Here is a 15,511-nt window from a genome sequence, read left to right on the forward strand (position 1 = left end):
GGAAAATCGACGAGAGGGTGTCGAGGAGAGGAGGACATCGACCAACCTCTCCACCCTTAACCGAACACCCACACCACCGTTTCTTAGAGCCGAGGAGCTCCCTCAAGACGTGTAACGAATCAATCGAGATCAGAGGCGAGCTTCGCCTGCCTCGCTGATAACTGGCCAACTGATAACACATTAAACACGTAGCCGACCGAAAATACAAAGCAAACGTTTCGAAATCCGTGCAATTAGATCATGGATACCTACACGGTTGTCCAAATATAATAGAATTCGCAAGAGCAACAACAATTTCTCTTTCAACAAATTCTCTTATTGTTAGCAATGCCGACGGGTCCAGAGAGAGTATCGTTCATAAGTAGACAGCGGATCTCTAAGCAAAATCAACAATTCTCTACCTGAATTGCAACAAACCGGAGTGACAGAAATTGATTTTCTCTCTAATACGTTCAATAGGCTCTAAACAATATAACAATATATTTAAATTCGTTTAATGTTCTTAATGTTTTTAATTACACCTACTGATTTTGTCATATGTGCATAAAATCCGCCGTCTATTCGTAAGTATCGTTCGTGAACTCCATTTTTCGGATTATTACACAAACGGCAGATAAAGAGGAACATGTCTATCATCGAATAAAAAATTCTCTGTATTACATTTTACACTTTACACACTCACAGATGCCACAAATACACAACGATCCGCAGTCTCCGCATTGAAACGATCCGCGGAGATTGTATTGTCACACTGTCAGCTCAATCTCGACAAAAATGTGTAATAAACCCAACATTTCTATTCAATTAAAGATTTCGAAGTTACGTGCAGAAGTTGCAGTGTTCTTCTCAATGTTCTTTCATTTATTCACAAGATTGAAGATACCAGTCGATAACGAAGCTGGTTATTTACGTGTACATCGATAACAAACACGCAATTATGTTCATTACGAATGCTTGCGCATAAACGATTGAAAGAGACTGAAACCTCGGCTCACATCAAACATTTCGCAGATGAATACTGATGGAATTCCATGATTTTCATGATCAAGGGATGCAGAGGCGAAAGATGGCAGTTCCGTGCCTGTTCAGGGTTGTCTTGACTCTGCTCGGGCCTCTGGCAATGTCAACTGCGATACTCCTAGAGACAGCAGAGCCAGGGTAGCTCAGAAAATCCGAGTTCCGCGGAGAAATGCAACGGCTTTCGCGCGTCGAATTAAATATGATCCTCGGGACGTGATCGAGGCTAATCCTCGTTGCCGCAGAATCTAGCCGGAAATTCGATGGCCGCTTTCCCCGTGATCTTTGCTACCAGCTGAGCGTTGTAGATGCGAACGATCCCTTGGAGGATGATCTCTTAGAGGCAGTTTCTTTCCGAGTTGATGATGTCCGACAGCCGCGTTACTACACGCGATAGGTACTCTTGCAGCAGAGGCTGTTTCGCTTTTCCTATGTCCATCACCTCTTCGTGGTTAACCTCGTCGTGGTTTTCATAGTCGATCACGCACTGGTTCGTGATTAGGCTGAATGTGAACACCTGCAGGTCGCAGTGTCTCGCAGTGATCACCTCGTGGACCGTGGACATTCCTAAAGATAGAATCAAATTGTCCCGTTCGATCATTTCCTCGCAACTTTGTCTTCTTGCAAGAGCAAATCAGAAATCAGACAAATAGACTGCGGATCTTGACGCGTTTATCAAGAAATTATAAAACAGTGAAGAGTTAGAAAAATTTCAGGAAGTCATTGCTGCTTTCCACAATCAATGCAAAACATTTTTATTTGGCATGAACATCCGCAGTCTAGAAATAAATAGGAAGGGATTGTACAGACCAACGGCGTCGACGCCGATCATCCTCAGCATCTTCAGCTCCGCCACGGTCTCGAAATTTGGTCCACCGAGACACGTGTAGACGCCCTTGTGAACCATATCCAAGATGCCCATCTCCTCGGCTACTTGTTGGCCCATTTCTAACAGAGAACGGTCGTATGCCTTGTTCATCGGTGGAAATCTCGGCCCGAATCTACCGGGAACACGCAGAATCGTTACGAAATTGCCGGATCGTTGCCAACACCACCTCGCCTTATCTCTCGCTACAACTTCCGGAATTACGCTAACCCTTTGCACTCCTGTGTGTATATCGAGCTTCCCTCCATATCAATTTTATTCGCAGAAATTCAGTCGTGAAGTAACGCAAGAGCCCGTTCTTCTCTCAACACATACATACTTCTCGCATTGGTAATACAGTTAGTATTAGTATTTAGAAGAGACTCCATGCGCCCTTCAAAATGAAGCAACTTCAAGTTGAAACTTTCAGGGAAGAGGGAAGAGGAACACACATTGGCAGACATATTTAACGAACTCTATTAATAAGAAGAGTTAGAAGAATGATGTAAGAAAGGAAGAGTTGTGAAGGACTCCCGTGAACTGCCAAATGAAAGGTCAAAGCAAGCTCGACCGTGAACGAACGAGTCGGGAAAGCAGACGTTGAAAATGAAAAGAGAGAATAAGGGAGAAGAGGAAGATAAAGAGAGACGGGGGGGGGGAGGGCCAGAAGGAAATTCTTACGTAAATACGTCAATCAGATTCTTTATGCCGGTAAGTAAATAGTTCGTCAATCGGATTCAAGGGGTTGTTCCGACAAAATAGATTAATTTTATTCGTTCCAGGACCTCGAGGACCTTCGTACTGGCAGGGCTCCGTTACCCTAGCCCCTTAGGACAAGGTTCCCTGGGTTCTGCGATCCGCGAACGAACCTCGTCGACGTCTTTGCTCTCGGAAACGAGCTCGAAACCCTTTGTCGGCTTCCCAGCCGACTCGAATTCATTGCCGTTCACGCCGTGCAGCGGCCATCTTTCTTTTTCTCATTATTCCCTCCGGCTCGGTTTCTTCCCTGCTTCCCTTTATTCTTGCGATAGCGGAGGCGCAAAAATCCACGGTCTAGCAATGTACATATATTTCTGTCTGCACCGTAATAATTTCATTATACATATGTACATACAGAGTGTACCAGACAAAGTGTTACAAGCCGTTTTCTCGGAATTCAATGAAGACATCGACTTAATTTTTTTTTTTAATTTTTAGTATGTATTCGATTCTTTTTTCAGGTAATTTTTGGGGGGAGGAAGGAAGTATTATTGATTTTTTGTTATTGTGATCAGGATAACTATTCGTAGAGCAACGAAGAAAAAGGTTCAACAGTTTTTTCGTTAAAAAGAAAATGATTCTTTCGTGTCATTAATTTTCTCATCTTAAATAATCTGATTTATTCTTTCGTGTTCATTAACCTCGCGGCCCGGATGAAAAATGTTTGTTTGCCGACCCTGCTTTAGAGCGATTCGAGTGCAAAGGGTAAGTTTGTATCGACGGCAACGATTAGGCGTAATTACCAGTGCCAATAGATAAGCGCGAGTATGTAACACGAAAACGGTAATGGAGCTTGCGATGAAAAAATCGCACCGGGTGATTCGTGTAGGAATAGTCGTATAGCTCGTCTGGGACAGAACCGATAAGGAAGCGTGTGACGGGCGGGGGGGATGAATGGTGCGACTAGGTGATACGTCGCGTCGCGCGGAGGCAGAACAGGAAGAAGATACCTGTCGTCGTTGGGTCCTTGAAGAGGGTTATTCCCCGCAAAACCCATCATGTTCACGTGATCCTTCACCATCATAATGTCGCCAACCTTGTACGTGGGATTCAGACCTCCCGCCGCGTTTGTCGCAATCAGATGGGTCACGCCCACCAGCTTCATAACTCTGACTGGCATCGCGCACTGTGGATGGAAACGAGACCAACAGTCAGCTATAGCAATAGCATTCGCGATAAAGACACTCTGCGAAAACAAACACAAGATCCCCCTTGTCCTTGTCGTCCTCCGTTTGCAACCATATTTAACCCTTTGGAGACGAATGTCGCCATACTGCCGACATCAGGTCCATCCATTTAATGTTTCAAGTTACAAACAGAATCATTTACAATCTCGTATACATTTTATATATTTACAATCTGTTCCAATAAGAGCTGCAGACTTTCATATAGAAATTAGCTACATGTATATTTGAAAAAATCCTTTTGAAGAATTTTATGCATTTACGACGAAAAATGAATAGGTGAAACTTCAAATAAGCAACAAACGTTTATCCAGCTCCATTCCCATGCAAATGATACGTATGTACATATAAACAGATCCGCTGTCTGTTCATCAGAGACCAGGGAACAGAGTCATACTGTATCAGTATCAGCTTCAATATTGAAATGAGGAATTGAAATAAACAGAGAGATAGGTTTGCAGACGGAGGATTAATTTCTCTAATGACGACTCGACTGCGGATTTTATGCATGATACATAATTAATATTTGCGATTCAAAAGAACAGCGAGATACAAAAAATATTTTTGACCCACTGAAACGATTAAATGAAGGAATAAAATAAGTCAATTGCAAGAGGGTGTCTCTCACCTTCCATAGCGGGTAGCCTTCGTAATAATGGAACCTGCCCTGCATGCACATGACCGGTACACCCCTCAGATAACCAAACACCATCTGACCTTTGTGACCCTGGACTGTGGAGACAGGGAAATGAGGTATCTCCTCGTAAGGGAAGCACTGCGTGTCCTCGAGGGAGTCAGCCAACGAACCTGGACACAACTCGTTTTGCTCAATTGATCCTGTTTGGGAATACACAAACGATTGACTCGGAAAATACTCGGTACAAGCAGTAAGCTCTGTGTATAATTTGCAACCAGTCCCGCGTGTATTCCACGAGATCGTGTCTATGTACATATAAATGATTCCAATGCACTCGGAAAACCACCAACCTAATCCGGAGCCGCATATTATCCCGATCTTCGGCTTTATCTTGATGCGATCCAGCAGGAACTGAGCCGACTCCTGAAGCGTCTCATACGTGTACCTGGAAGAAAGAACCGGGCATGTAATTAACGCCATTTCGACTTATTTCATGTAGAATCACCCCCGCTTTTCTTGCTCTTCCGCTTCTTCAAATATACTATACGTAGATGAATTCACGAGACTCTGATCTGTTTATCGCTCTACACTGAACTACTTGAAAACTCAGAGGCAAATTAATTTAACTCGGTGTAAACATGAAACTCGAGGAAACAGTAGCATAGTTTCCCAACGTTTTCTATTTCACTACCCCCTTTCAAAGTTTCCGTTGTTCGTTGCTCCCTTCGAGTAATGTATCTCTATTACGACCGTTCCCAAATCGAAGCTTCTGTTAGAGCAACCGAACAAATCCACTGTTCGGTACAGTACATATGCGCATCGTACAATCACCTATTGTTCGCTGAAAAGATCAGATAACTTTCCACCTCTGTACCGATCGAATCTTTGCAATGGCTGCGCCAGATCGAAAACAAATGAAAGTATAAATTGTATCATAGCACACTACAGTAATGTAAAAAAAAATTAGGTTCCTCCTTAAATAAGAAGTTAAAGCCTCAGGAAATCGAGCACGAACAATCGCCGATTGTTCGCTGAAAAGATCAGACAACTTTCCACCTCTGAACCCATCGAACTTTTACAATGGCTGCGCCAGATCGAAAACAAATAGAAATGAGAATGTAGGGGAACCGTGTAGCACGATTTTCGGGATCGCGAATCGATTCGAGCCTCGGGGGTCGTGGACTGATTTCTGGCCGGAAATACGTCCGATTTCAGTTTCGGTTCGGTCTCGCGCGAGGCTGGAAATAATAGTTTCTACGAAATCACAGGCACGACCGCATAAATTGGCAAGATAATGGGAGCCGTCATAGTTGCCGCGAGAGGAACGAGTGGTTCGTTGCTCCCTGGGGCCAGCGCAGCGCCCGGTACAATTTCGCGAAACGGGTGCAGTTGCCTGTTAAACTGCTAAAGAGGCTCGAGAATAGCGACGGATTTAAGCCGAACCCTGGGCTTCGGTTCGCAGGTATTACTAATCACGCATTGGCATACACTGGGGCCCGGGGACAAGCGCGCGCGATCGCGAACGGCGCGGCTCAGAGCTGCGTGTGTTTATACGAACACGAACACGAACGCGTACACCTCATCTACTGTGCGTGCATTTACGCGTGCACGCACGCCGATACAGAATGCACCCGCCCGGACCGGTTCTACGCACAGATGCACACGCAGAATTTCCGTGCATCCGAGCACATAAGCCGGCCCCCGCTACGCGTCACGCAATCGACAATTTCTCGCGATTCTATACAAATTTTCAACTACCTCTTGCACCCCTTTCGTACCCTATTTTCTCTAAACCTTCGCAAGGTAATGTGGGATCTCGGAGACCCCCGCTTCAGATATTTCAAAAGAATTTTTATATTAATACAATTAAATCTGTTTGTTTGCTTTTTATCTTGTGTTATTCTCTATCCCAAAATTAGAAACGAGGCTGTTTATGAAATTCATTTGTCGGGGTCTAAGAGAACCCACCTTACTATTTATGTGCTATTAAACCTTACCTTGCGAGGTTTAATACTCTTTGCGAATCGACACACCATATTTCTGCGACGCCGAGTTGATCCGACTTTTTAACTATTAATCGATGGCTGTAGCCAAGCCATTCAAGACAAGGCATGTTAAGAAACAGAAGACGATACCTAAGCTGACTGTAAACCGACTTTATAATAGCTTACATCTATTTTATATAAATCATACTTTTCCTATCTTTCCCTAGATTCCCTCCACCCTTTCCCAGATGCTTCCCGTCGTCCTGCAAATATTGTGAAAAAGTGCATGTACAAGTGTATTCGAAGCGTGTCCGTAGCTCGGGCAATTATCGATCGTTTCAGAGCTGACGGCACCGGGATGCAAACCGCGAGAAGTCGTTTAAGAAATTCTGAATAAACAAGTTGCAGACACTCCGATGCTCGAGGACTATTAACATAGTGAAACTTTGGTGCGCCTTTGCGACAGAACATCAAAGACGATCCTGCTCGCGCTCGCGACCTGTTACAGTTTGCTTTCGGAAACTGGAGAGCGGTGGTAAACCGACGACAATAGCTCCGCCGCCACCTCGATCATTGCTGTTTCTTAACCTGACTACCGAGGTTTATGCAAATGCACAATTTTGCGGGCAAACTTGCTGAAATTTATCCCGAACGAACTTATCTTCCCCGTGCCAGAGCTTACGGTCAATTACAGATAACATTAAAACGAAGAGCTGCAACACGCTTACAATTAGACGGCGGAATTCAAGAGCACGCTTGTTTGCCCGATTAAACAATTGCGCGAAGAATGTGCACGCGACAGAAACTACATACTGACACAATTGAAAATGTTACGAATAGCAATCTCTTCTTTCGAGGAAGACGATGCCGAAGCATTTATTCGACTAATTTATAACTTCGGGATTAAATTGTATCACAATTGTGCCCGTAATTATGAAAGTGGTCTGTCATATATTTCTTGTTTCGAAAATATATTTTTTTGTACATGTATTATGTGGTGATATTTCGATTTAGAAATTCATTAGTCTTGATCAGTGAATATTTATTATGAATTTCCGTGAAGGCTTCGTTTGTTTTAATTATTTATTAATGAAGTTAACCCCTTGCCTTTAATCCCTTGAAAATGTGAAACATAAACAAAACAAAACAAAAGGGTTAACATAAACGTAGCCGTACGAAAACTATGATATAATCAATTTTCTTAATCAGTTACGACATATTTTGGGGATAAGGACGTTCTAATCAACTGTGAAGGAAATGATAACGGCAAGAGAGGTTAAAAGATTGATCTAAGAAATGGCGCGACGGTTTTCGTTCTTCGATCCCCTGGATCGAATAATCGCGGGGCCGAAGTGGAAATCACGGTGATAATCGGAATGCATACGCGTCACCCGTAAGGGACATCGAATAATGGGACGTTGAACGCGCTTGAATATGCATCCGCGTCGCCAATAGAGCCAGCCCGAACCCATCCCGCATTCAACTGCGAATCTGAGAATTGCTTCCCAGTTTCGACGTCGCGGCGCGGCGCGGCGCGCGTCTCGTGGAAAAGCTTTGATATAGCCGCGGGTATGCCAAACGTCATTAGACCGACCGCATTCGCGGATGCTCCATCGTAAAACGGGATTGTACGGTCGCCCGTTATGAATGGGAAATGTGAGGTCGACGATTATTATAACGACGTGAATGCGCCCCGCCACGGCCCGGCTCCAGGGCATCGCACGAGAGGATTCAATGACGCCTCCGCGATTCTGTCCACAATATCGGTTGCTCTAATCCCGGATACGGGATGTACGCCCGTCGCGCGTCGTAGGAACTCTCTCTCTCTCTCTCTCTCGTTGCTTCTCGGATTTAATCGCGTCTCGATGCTTCGCGTCGCGCCAAATTAAGGACAACACATAACTTGATGGCTCAGCTCGCTCTAGATCGTTTGGATCACTTGCGACAAACAGGATCTTCGAGATAAGTAAGATACGACGACTTGGTTCTTTCTTTCGACTGGTTCTTTCAATCTGTGTTCTTAGCTACAGCATAGATTCTACAAACTTTCAACATTTAGATCGGGAAAGCATTGTGAAACTAGTACTCGGGAGAATACGAAGACACTTTTTCCCCAACCCAATACATATAAACGTTTTGAATTGGCGTGCGAAGTCTCTTAACCTAAACATAATCCAGAACGTTTGGGGAAGACTGTCAAAAAAGAATATTATACGAAGGTGGAAAGCAGTACAGAGTACAGTACAGTATCCGAATTGAAATCAGCAATTTTAGAAGCTGGGAAAAGCATACATGAAAATGATATAAAAAATCTTGTATATAAGTTTGCCAAGAAGAATGATTGAAGTGGTACATACAACGTAAAGTCGTAAAGGGCAGTCCACGCATTACTAAAACTGCCAAAAATTGTGTAATTTTGTTGAACTCTAATACTTTTCTTATTTTATATTCAAAGTGCCTTATATCATTTTGCCCACGCTAAAAATCAATTTTTGTAGAAATGATAAATGGTTTGAACGAGTTATTTAATTTTTAGTATATTATATTATATAAAAGTTTTAGTACCTTATTTTGTTGTACGTATATTCACTTTCTACGTGTATATACGTATGTACGGATGAATGTTCATTTCTAAAAACATTGAGGTGTCTTATCATTTTGACCAACAGTGTATACGTACGCTCTGTATGGAACGGCCTCAGTAGGCGTGGCATCGTTGCTCCCAATCAGCATTCAGTGCACAGCTATTTACTAGTCAACCTAAATTAACGAACACACACTCTCTATTCTGATAGCAATCTGAACTTGTACGAGGAGCAATGTTTCGAATAAAATAACATATCAGACAAATCCGTAGAGGACAATTTGCTGAAGTAGGCGTGGTTTCGTGGCCCTCGACGCCTCGGAAACACCTCCCCACGGAGCAACCAGTTCCCAAGACTAACCGAAATCTCAAATCGCTTTCAGAAAGGATAGATCCTACCTGCAGACATTTCGTTCAACTGTGACCACCGAAGAACCATTTTCGGGAACGTGTCCCATTTTCTCATCGCACGTCTCGCGAGGTGGATAAGAGCAACGTGGCGGTGGAAAGTCACGGGAACATGGGAATATCGAAAGCGGGGTCGTTTCAGGCGAAAGTTCCCGGGATCTGGCGAAAAAAGTTTAATGCCGCTCGGGTTTCTATGCACCGATTCGAGCACGAGAACGCGGAGAGGGTGGAAAATGGCGGAACGCGACTGGTAAATATTAAATGTATCGACTATATAGAAAATTTATCCAGTCGGACAGCGAGCTAGTTCGAACGCGTTGCCGCTGGAACGTCGAGGATGCATTAAAAACGAAACAACTGAGACGGCGTGCAATCGACAGTCGTATCGAGTGCAACCGCATCTGGAAAATCATTGTTCTCGGATGCTCGAAAAAAAAGTAACTCTTTCGACCACATTATTGTCGCCCATTTTCACTAATCGGATGTTCGCGAACAAGTTTATCAAGATCGCAATACACTTGAAACCACTCGAGCAATCATATAAATATACATACAACTCGATCATGTATACGTGCCCATAATTATGAAAGTAGCCAGAGTCATATATTTCTTGTTTCGAGATATTTCAAGGGTTGCATTTGAATAAATTGAAAAATATTTTTCCATGAATGTGTCATTTGACCGCCTGCGGATTAATGGACTTGCGCTTTCTGAAAGTATTTAAAGAACTATTTCTTTCGAAAAATCGCGGCTTTCTCCGAACAATAACAGCGAGGACACGCGTTGACAGAATGTGTCATTTCAGGCTGCGGATTAATGGACTTGCACTTTTACGCGCCGAAGAGAAGAAGCGCGATCGCGCGGCGTGTCAAATGGTTAATAGAGTGTTCGAGGAAATTGAAACGACCTTCGAACGAGCAATAATGATCGCGACGATGGAACGACGGACATCGATGTCCTGAGAAATCGATGCAGTCGAACGTCGTCGTGCAACCAGTCGAATAAAATTCCAACGAGCGAGCGCCGAGTAAGCAGCGTTGTTGGCAGCGCTGTGATGTAACGTATTACGAAACCGCGAAGAAATATATCGACACACGAGATAAATCTGCGATCAACACTGTCAACGCACCACCGTCTCCCTTTCTCTATCGTTGCTGCTGCTGCTGCTGCTGCTACTGCTGCTGCTGTTAGCCTTTGTTGACAGGAAGGTCTACGGCCCCGTCGACATTACAAGCGATTCTTGTTTTTGTTTTGCCGATAAACAAAATCGATGTACGAACACGCACCGCTATTTCTAAATGGATAGCGATCACGAGAAACAGAGCGAAGAGCGACGATCGTCCAGCACCATTGGCTATTTCGTTTATGTTAAAACCGTTAAAAGTTTGTGCGTTATGCACTCCTTTTTGTTCATCTGCCTGTTCCTCGTTTTAGTTTCGTACGGTAAAAGTACTGTGAAATTAAGAGGAAGTCGAAAATGAAACCTTTCAGTTGAGGCTTCGTTCTCAAGGAAAACAAGTTTGGAATGTCCTAAACCACGCGGCGCTATTAAAGGGGCACAGTCTGATCATGAATGTCCGTATCTACTGGTGCGTGTTTAATTTCGAGCTCAACACTTCTTGCGTTCTATGTATACTGTGTACGAATGATCGAAAATGTCAGAGAGGGAGATGGGTGCAAGAGGAAAATCTTTTCCCATTGATACTCGGTACTTGAGGGAATCTTGTAGTTAGGTAAATATCGTCGGCAGCGAGTGATAACTCGATAGCGGTCCATTAACTTTTGCAATTAGCCGGGGAACTCGATACAGTAGCACAGCAATATCGCGCGGATCCATAGAAGCGGAGAGAACCGCGGCAGTCTAGGGCAATTAGTTGTGTTTGGAAATTTCATATACACTCTGGAGGAGTGCGTGTACACTGTACACGGACGAGTGCCGTTTCCGGCGTTTGTTCCCGACGAAAGTTCAGCGACGGTTGTTTCAAGTGGCCCGGTCCACGTGCAACTAACTTTTTTCACGCTAATGAGCACGCGGAGATGGAATGAACCGTAACTGCATTGCCATTTACAATTCCTCGAGCTCCCTGCCCCCCTCGGACGCAATCTGCCCGCCGCGCCGCAGTGCGAGAAACATAAACGCACCACCCGAAAATACTCCCCACAGTGATCTAAAACGCGAAATTTCGTGTAGCCGAAACGAATAAACTTGGCAAAGACCGTGTTCAGCTCCCGAATTTTGAATATGAAAGTTTCCCTGCTGTTCCCCGATCTTCTTCCAGCGAAACAATCGCACCGGAGAAATATCATTTCGCGGATAGTCGTTTCGAAGACGCAACAGCGCACGAAACTTCTGAACGACCCTGTACATCCTCGGAACCGTTCCTACAGCGAATCGAAGTTATTTTTCCGACAAGCAGGAGCTCCGAATAGCGAACAGGCGGATCCGATACATTTACGGTGCTTCGAACTTCGGGTACAGAGCGATTCAAAAACTATCCAACAGTTTTACGAACGTGTGCCACGTATCGAAGTTCCTCCGGGTAGAATTCTTTTATGGCTGGATTAAAGATGGAGACATTTCCGATAAGCGATAAACTATATGGATGAGTTAGTAACTTTCCAACGACTCATCGTCGACTCACGCGATTTCCTTCCTGATCTACATTCGGCTACTATTTTACACGTGTTCACTGACCGAACACTGAAAATTATTCATCTGTGCCGATCGAGTGATCGATCGACAGATTGGCGGCTGTCGAACAATCATCTCCAAGAATTCCAATAATGTAATCAACATTCCGAAGATAAAGCTTATCACAGGGATTACTTGTTCGATACTTTTAGAAAACAAAAATCCTAATGAAATTCGGTTCAAGCAAGGATATCATAAATGGAATTAATTAATTTAAGTATTAACTGACACGTGATAGGTGAGTTTTTAAAAGCGCCGATTTTAAGAATTGACCGTGAAAGACTTGCGCGATGTGTTCGGGCACTATTCAATATTATTGTAAACAAGCCTCTGCAGCGTACAGTATTTAACGATTTAACGGCGCTTGTTAGAAATAACATTGAATGAGTTGGTAAAAAAATTGAAAAGGAACCTTGAAGCGTGCATTATCGTTAACGATCTACAATTATGTTCGTTGTAGTGTGCAAAATCAGTTGCAGTAGTAATTTTCCAACAATTCTTTCTACAAACATTTTCCTACGTAGAATTATATCAGTGTCTTCGAAGTTTTTCATGTTCAAACGCTATGATGTTAATCAGACTGCGGATCTCTATGCATCTATGGCTTCTGAAGATTTTCACAAAAGGGTAGAATATCGAATTCGGCAGAATTTAATACAATTTTTGTCTATTTCAAATTCGTCTAGAAAAACATAAAATTCCATAAACGTCCGCAGCAAACGAGACAACAAACGAGGTACGAATATAGTCGAAGAAAGTGTACGAATTCGATGGAGAAAAAGATCACAACACGGTAACGTTAGCAAGAGCGATGCATTGGATTGCAAGAATTGCATTGACAACGATCGCACAAAAGTAAGTGTTAAGAAGGTAACTATAAAATTAGTGTGTAACGCGCGACATATCTGTGATATGTATGTAAACAGAAATATCTGTATCAATAGACCATCTTAATACATACCCGAGTAGTTGTATTATTGATTGTAAAGATATTAAAACCAAATGTACAAACGCTTCTCTCATAAGTTATCAATAACAATAAGGACCGCGCGATAGGACGACGCACACGTCAACGATTTCCTATCTGACAATTAGTCGAAGACTTTAGCGGTTGTTCCGTCGATCTACCGTTTCGCTAACCTGTTCCAGGAACAATGATCAGCGGCACACGCTTGTTCTGTTTCATTTTGCGCATGGTCTGGTTTCGCAAGCGTCTACTTACGAGCTGTGCTGTAGATTGTTGACGTGCGTGTGTAAGAACTCATTTTCCGTGGGTCGCTTGAGCGGCTGATAATGGTTGTGGCCGTTCACAAAGTCGCCGTTCGTGAAGGGCATTGTTCCTTGGCGATCGTGTGCGATTGGTTGGCCTAAGGGCACCGGCGCGACGCGGCGCGGCGTCGAAACGGAATGCGTTTCGCGAGTAGTAGAAGAAAATCGCAGGTTTTCTGCGATGGCGGGACAAAGAGGTTCCCTCGTTGAGTAATCGCGAAAGTGTGAGTGTCCGCGTCGGAGTAACACGAGTTTCCACGTCGAAATTTGACTGTCCAGTGACCGCTGTGCTCGGACCTGTAGCTGTCTTATATCGATGCGCGGCACGAGTGAAAAAATTCGAGTTACGCCGAGCCGACCAATCATTTCGGACGCACAACACGGCCTCCCTCCAATCGGAACGGAGATCGGAACGGTCAGAAAGTCGCTGGGAGGTAGGGGCACGCGATGATAACCTATTACGAACTAAATGCTCCAATTGCCACCGCTGCGTCGGCCACTGTTTGCTTCTCTTCTCTTTGTGACAATAACTCGCCTACGAAGACCGGCGACGCGACGCTCGCGTCACCTGCCGATCTCGCTCGATCTTGACGATCTTCGCGGCCTCCGCTGCACTCCTCGCTCCCTATCTCCTCGCAATTTCACTCGCAGAATACTTGGCTCGAATCACCTCACGAATTTACTTCACGAATTAGAATTATGTACAAGGTAATTCGATTACATTTCTATCATATTCAATTATGTATATCGTAATTCGAAATTCAGTCGCGCTTCGTTCAATTCGATTGCAATGTAATTTGCATTTCTGCTCTCTCGTTCAATTAAATCACAATGTAATTTGTAATGTTGGTCTCTCCTCTTTTATTTCAGCTGGAGCATTATGATCTGATGTATGATAATATCTCCTCAGGTGCACAAATACTAGTCGCCCCCAACCCAACGTGAATGCTGGTTTTTGTCATTTTTAATTTATTCATGAATTCAGTTGTGCTGGGTGTACAAATGAATTCGTGGATCTCGCTATTAACGAAACTTTGGTTGTATACGCCCGTGGTTGATCTTGAATGATCGTTCGGGCCTTGTTGTGTTTGCACCGCGAGGTGCCCCCTAAGGATTGTTCGAAGGATCACCTTCCAACTTGGAAGGACTAAAGGCAAGGCAAGAGTACCATACATATATGACTATACAGGGTGTCCCAAAATTCGTGAAAATCCCGAAAGGGGGTGGTTCCTCACACCATTTCAAGCGACATTTTCCTTTGCAAAAATGTTATCCGCGGCTTTGTTTAGGAGTTATTAACGAAAAACACGGACCAATCAGAGCGCGACCTAGACGCGAGTTGCCACAGTCGACTCGGCGCGCCAAGTGTCTATTGGCCGACTGTGGCAACTCGCGTCTAGGTCCCGCTCTGATTGGTCCGTGTTTTTCGTTAATAACTCCTAAACAAAGCCGCGGATAACATTTTTGCAAAGGAAAATGTCGCTTGAAATGGTGTGAGGAACCACCCCCTTTCGGGATTTTCACGAATTTTGGGACACCCTGTATGTATTTACCCTATCCTATATGTGTACACAAGTGAGAGCGAGACTGTTGCTACGATTACATGGTGGCAAACAAGATCTAAGATGTGAACTAAGCGGAGTCTAAGATGTAGTCGGTTGCAGTCTACGGTGCAGTCTATGGTGCAGTCTAACTGGAGGACCGAGAGTTCGCATACTTATACATACATACTTATCACAGCTCGTTCCTCTCCACCTCTACAGGTCTTCATCCCTACTTTTTCGCCGATTTGGGGGTGGACGGAGCTAAACCTAGGTGCTTGAAGCGGTCCCGAAGATTCGCCAAGGCCGAACATTTGTAAAGCCCAGCAAACGACTCTTTTCGGCGTTCTATCAGTGCGCAATAGCGATGTCCCTACCATAAAAGGTCGCCCAGCGCTACATTGATTTACAAATCTTTTATACCTATGTAGCTAATTCGAGATCTATTAGTTGCTTGCAGGTGCAGGAACTGCACAGTATTTTGGTTGATCGTGAATAATCAATAAATTATCGAATAGCTTGAAACTAAGTCGATCTTAATCTGCATGTAACTCGAAAGCAGCAGATGTT

General features: G+C 44.0%; 1 protein-coding gene across 4 annotated transcripts; it reads right to left on the bottom strand.

Annotated features, from left to right (window-relative positions):
• Positions 1-635: 635 nt before the first annotated feature.
• On the bottom strand, positions 636-13,700 carry LOC143209378 (purine nucleoside phosphorylase). 4 transcript variants are annotated; one of them, XM_076424922.1, is made up of 7 exons: positions 13,354-13,700; positions 9,128-9,207; positions 4,813-4,907; positions 4,454-4,632; positions 3,592-3,767; positions 1,828-2,018; positions 636-1,584 (listed from the first exon to the last, which is right to left on the bottom strand). In XM_076424922.1, exons 2-7 carry the CDS (start codon positions 9,178-9,180, stop codon positions 1,355-1,357), a joined length of 924 nt encoding a protein of 307 aa, XP_076281037.1. In that variant the 5' UTR covers positions 9,181-9,207; positions 13,354-13,700; the 3' UTR covers positions 636-1,354. The 4 variants fall into 4 exon arrangements, with proteins under 4 accessions (XP_076281037.1, XP_076281036.1, XP_076281035.1 ...); XM_076424921.1 differs by having other exon boundaries at positions 4,454-4,662; XM_076424920.1 differs by lacking the exon at positions 9,128-9,207.
• Between the last annotated feature and the right edge of the window lie 1,811 nt (positions 13,701-15,511).

This window comes from Lasioglossum baleicum, chromosome 6, assembly GCF_051020765.1.
Source record: "Lasioglossum baleicum chromosome 6, iyLasBale1, whole genome shotgun sequence".
Classification (NCBI taxonomy): domain Eukaryota; kingdom Metazoa; phylum Arthropoda; class Insecta; order Hymenoptera; family Halictidae; genus Lasioglossum; species Lasioglossum baleicum.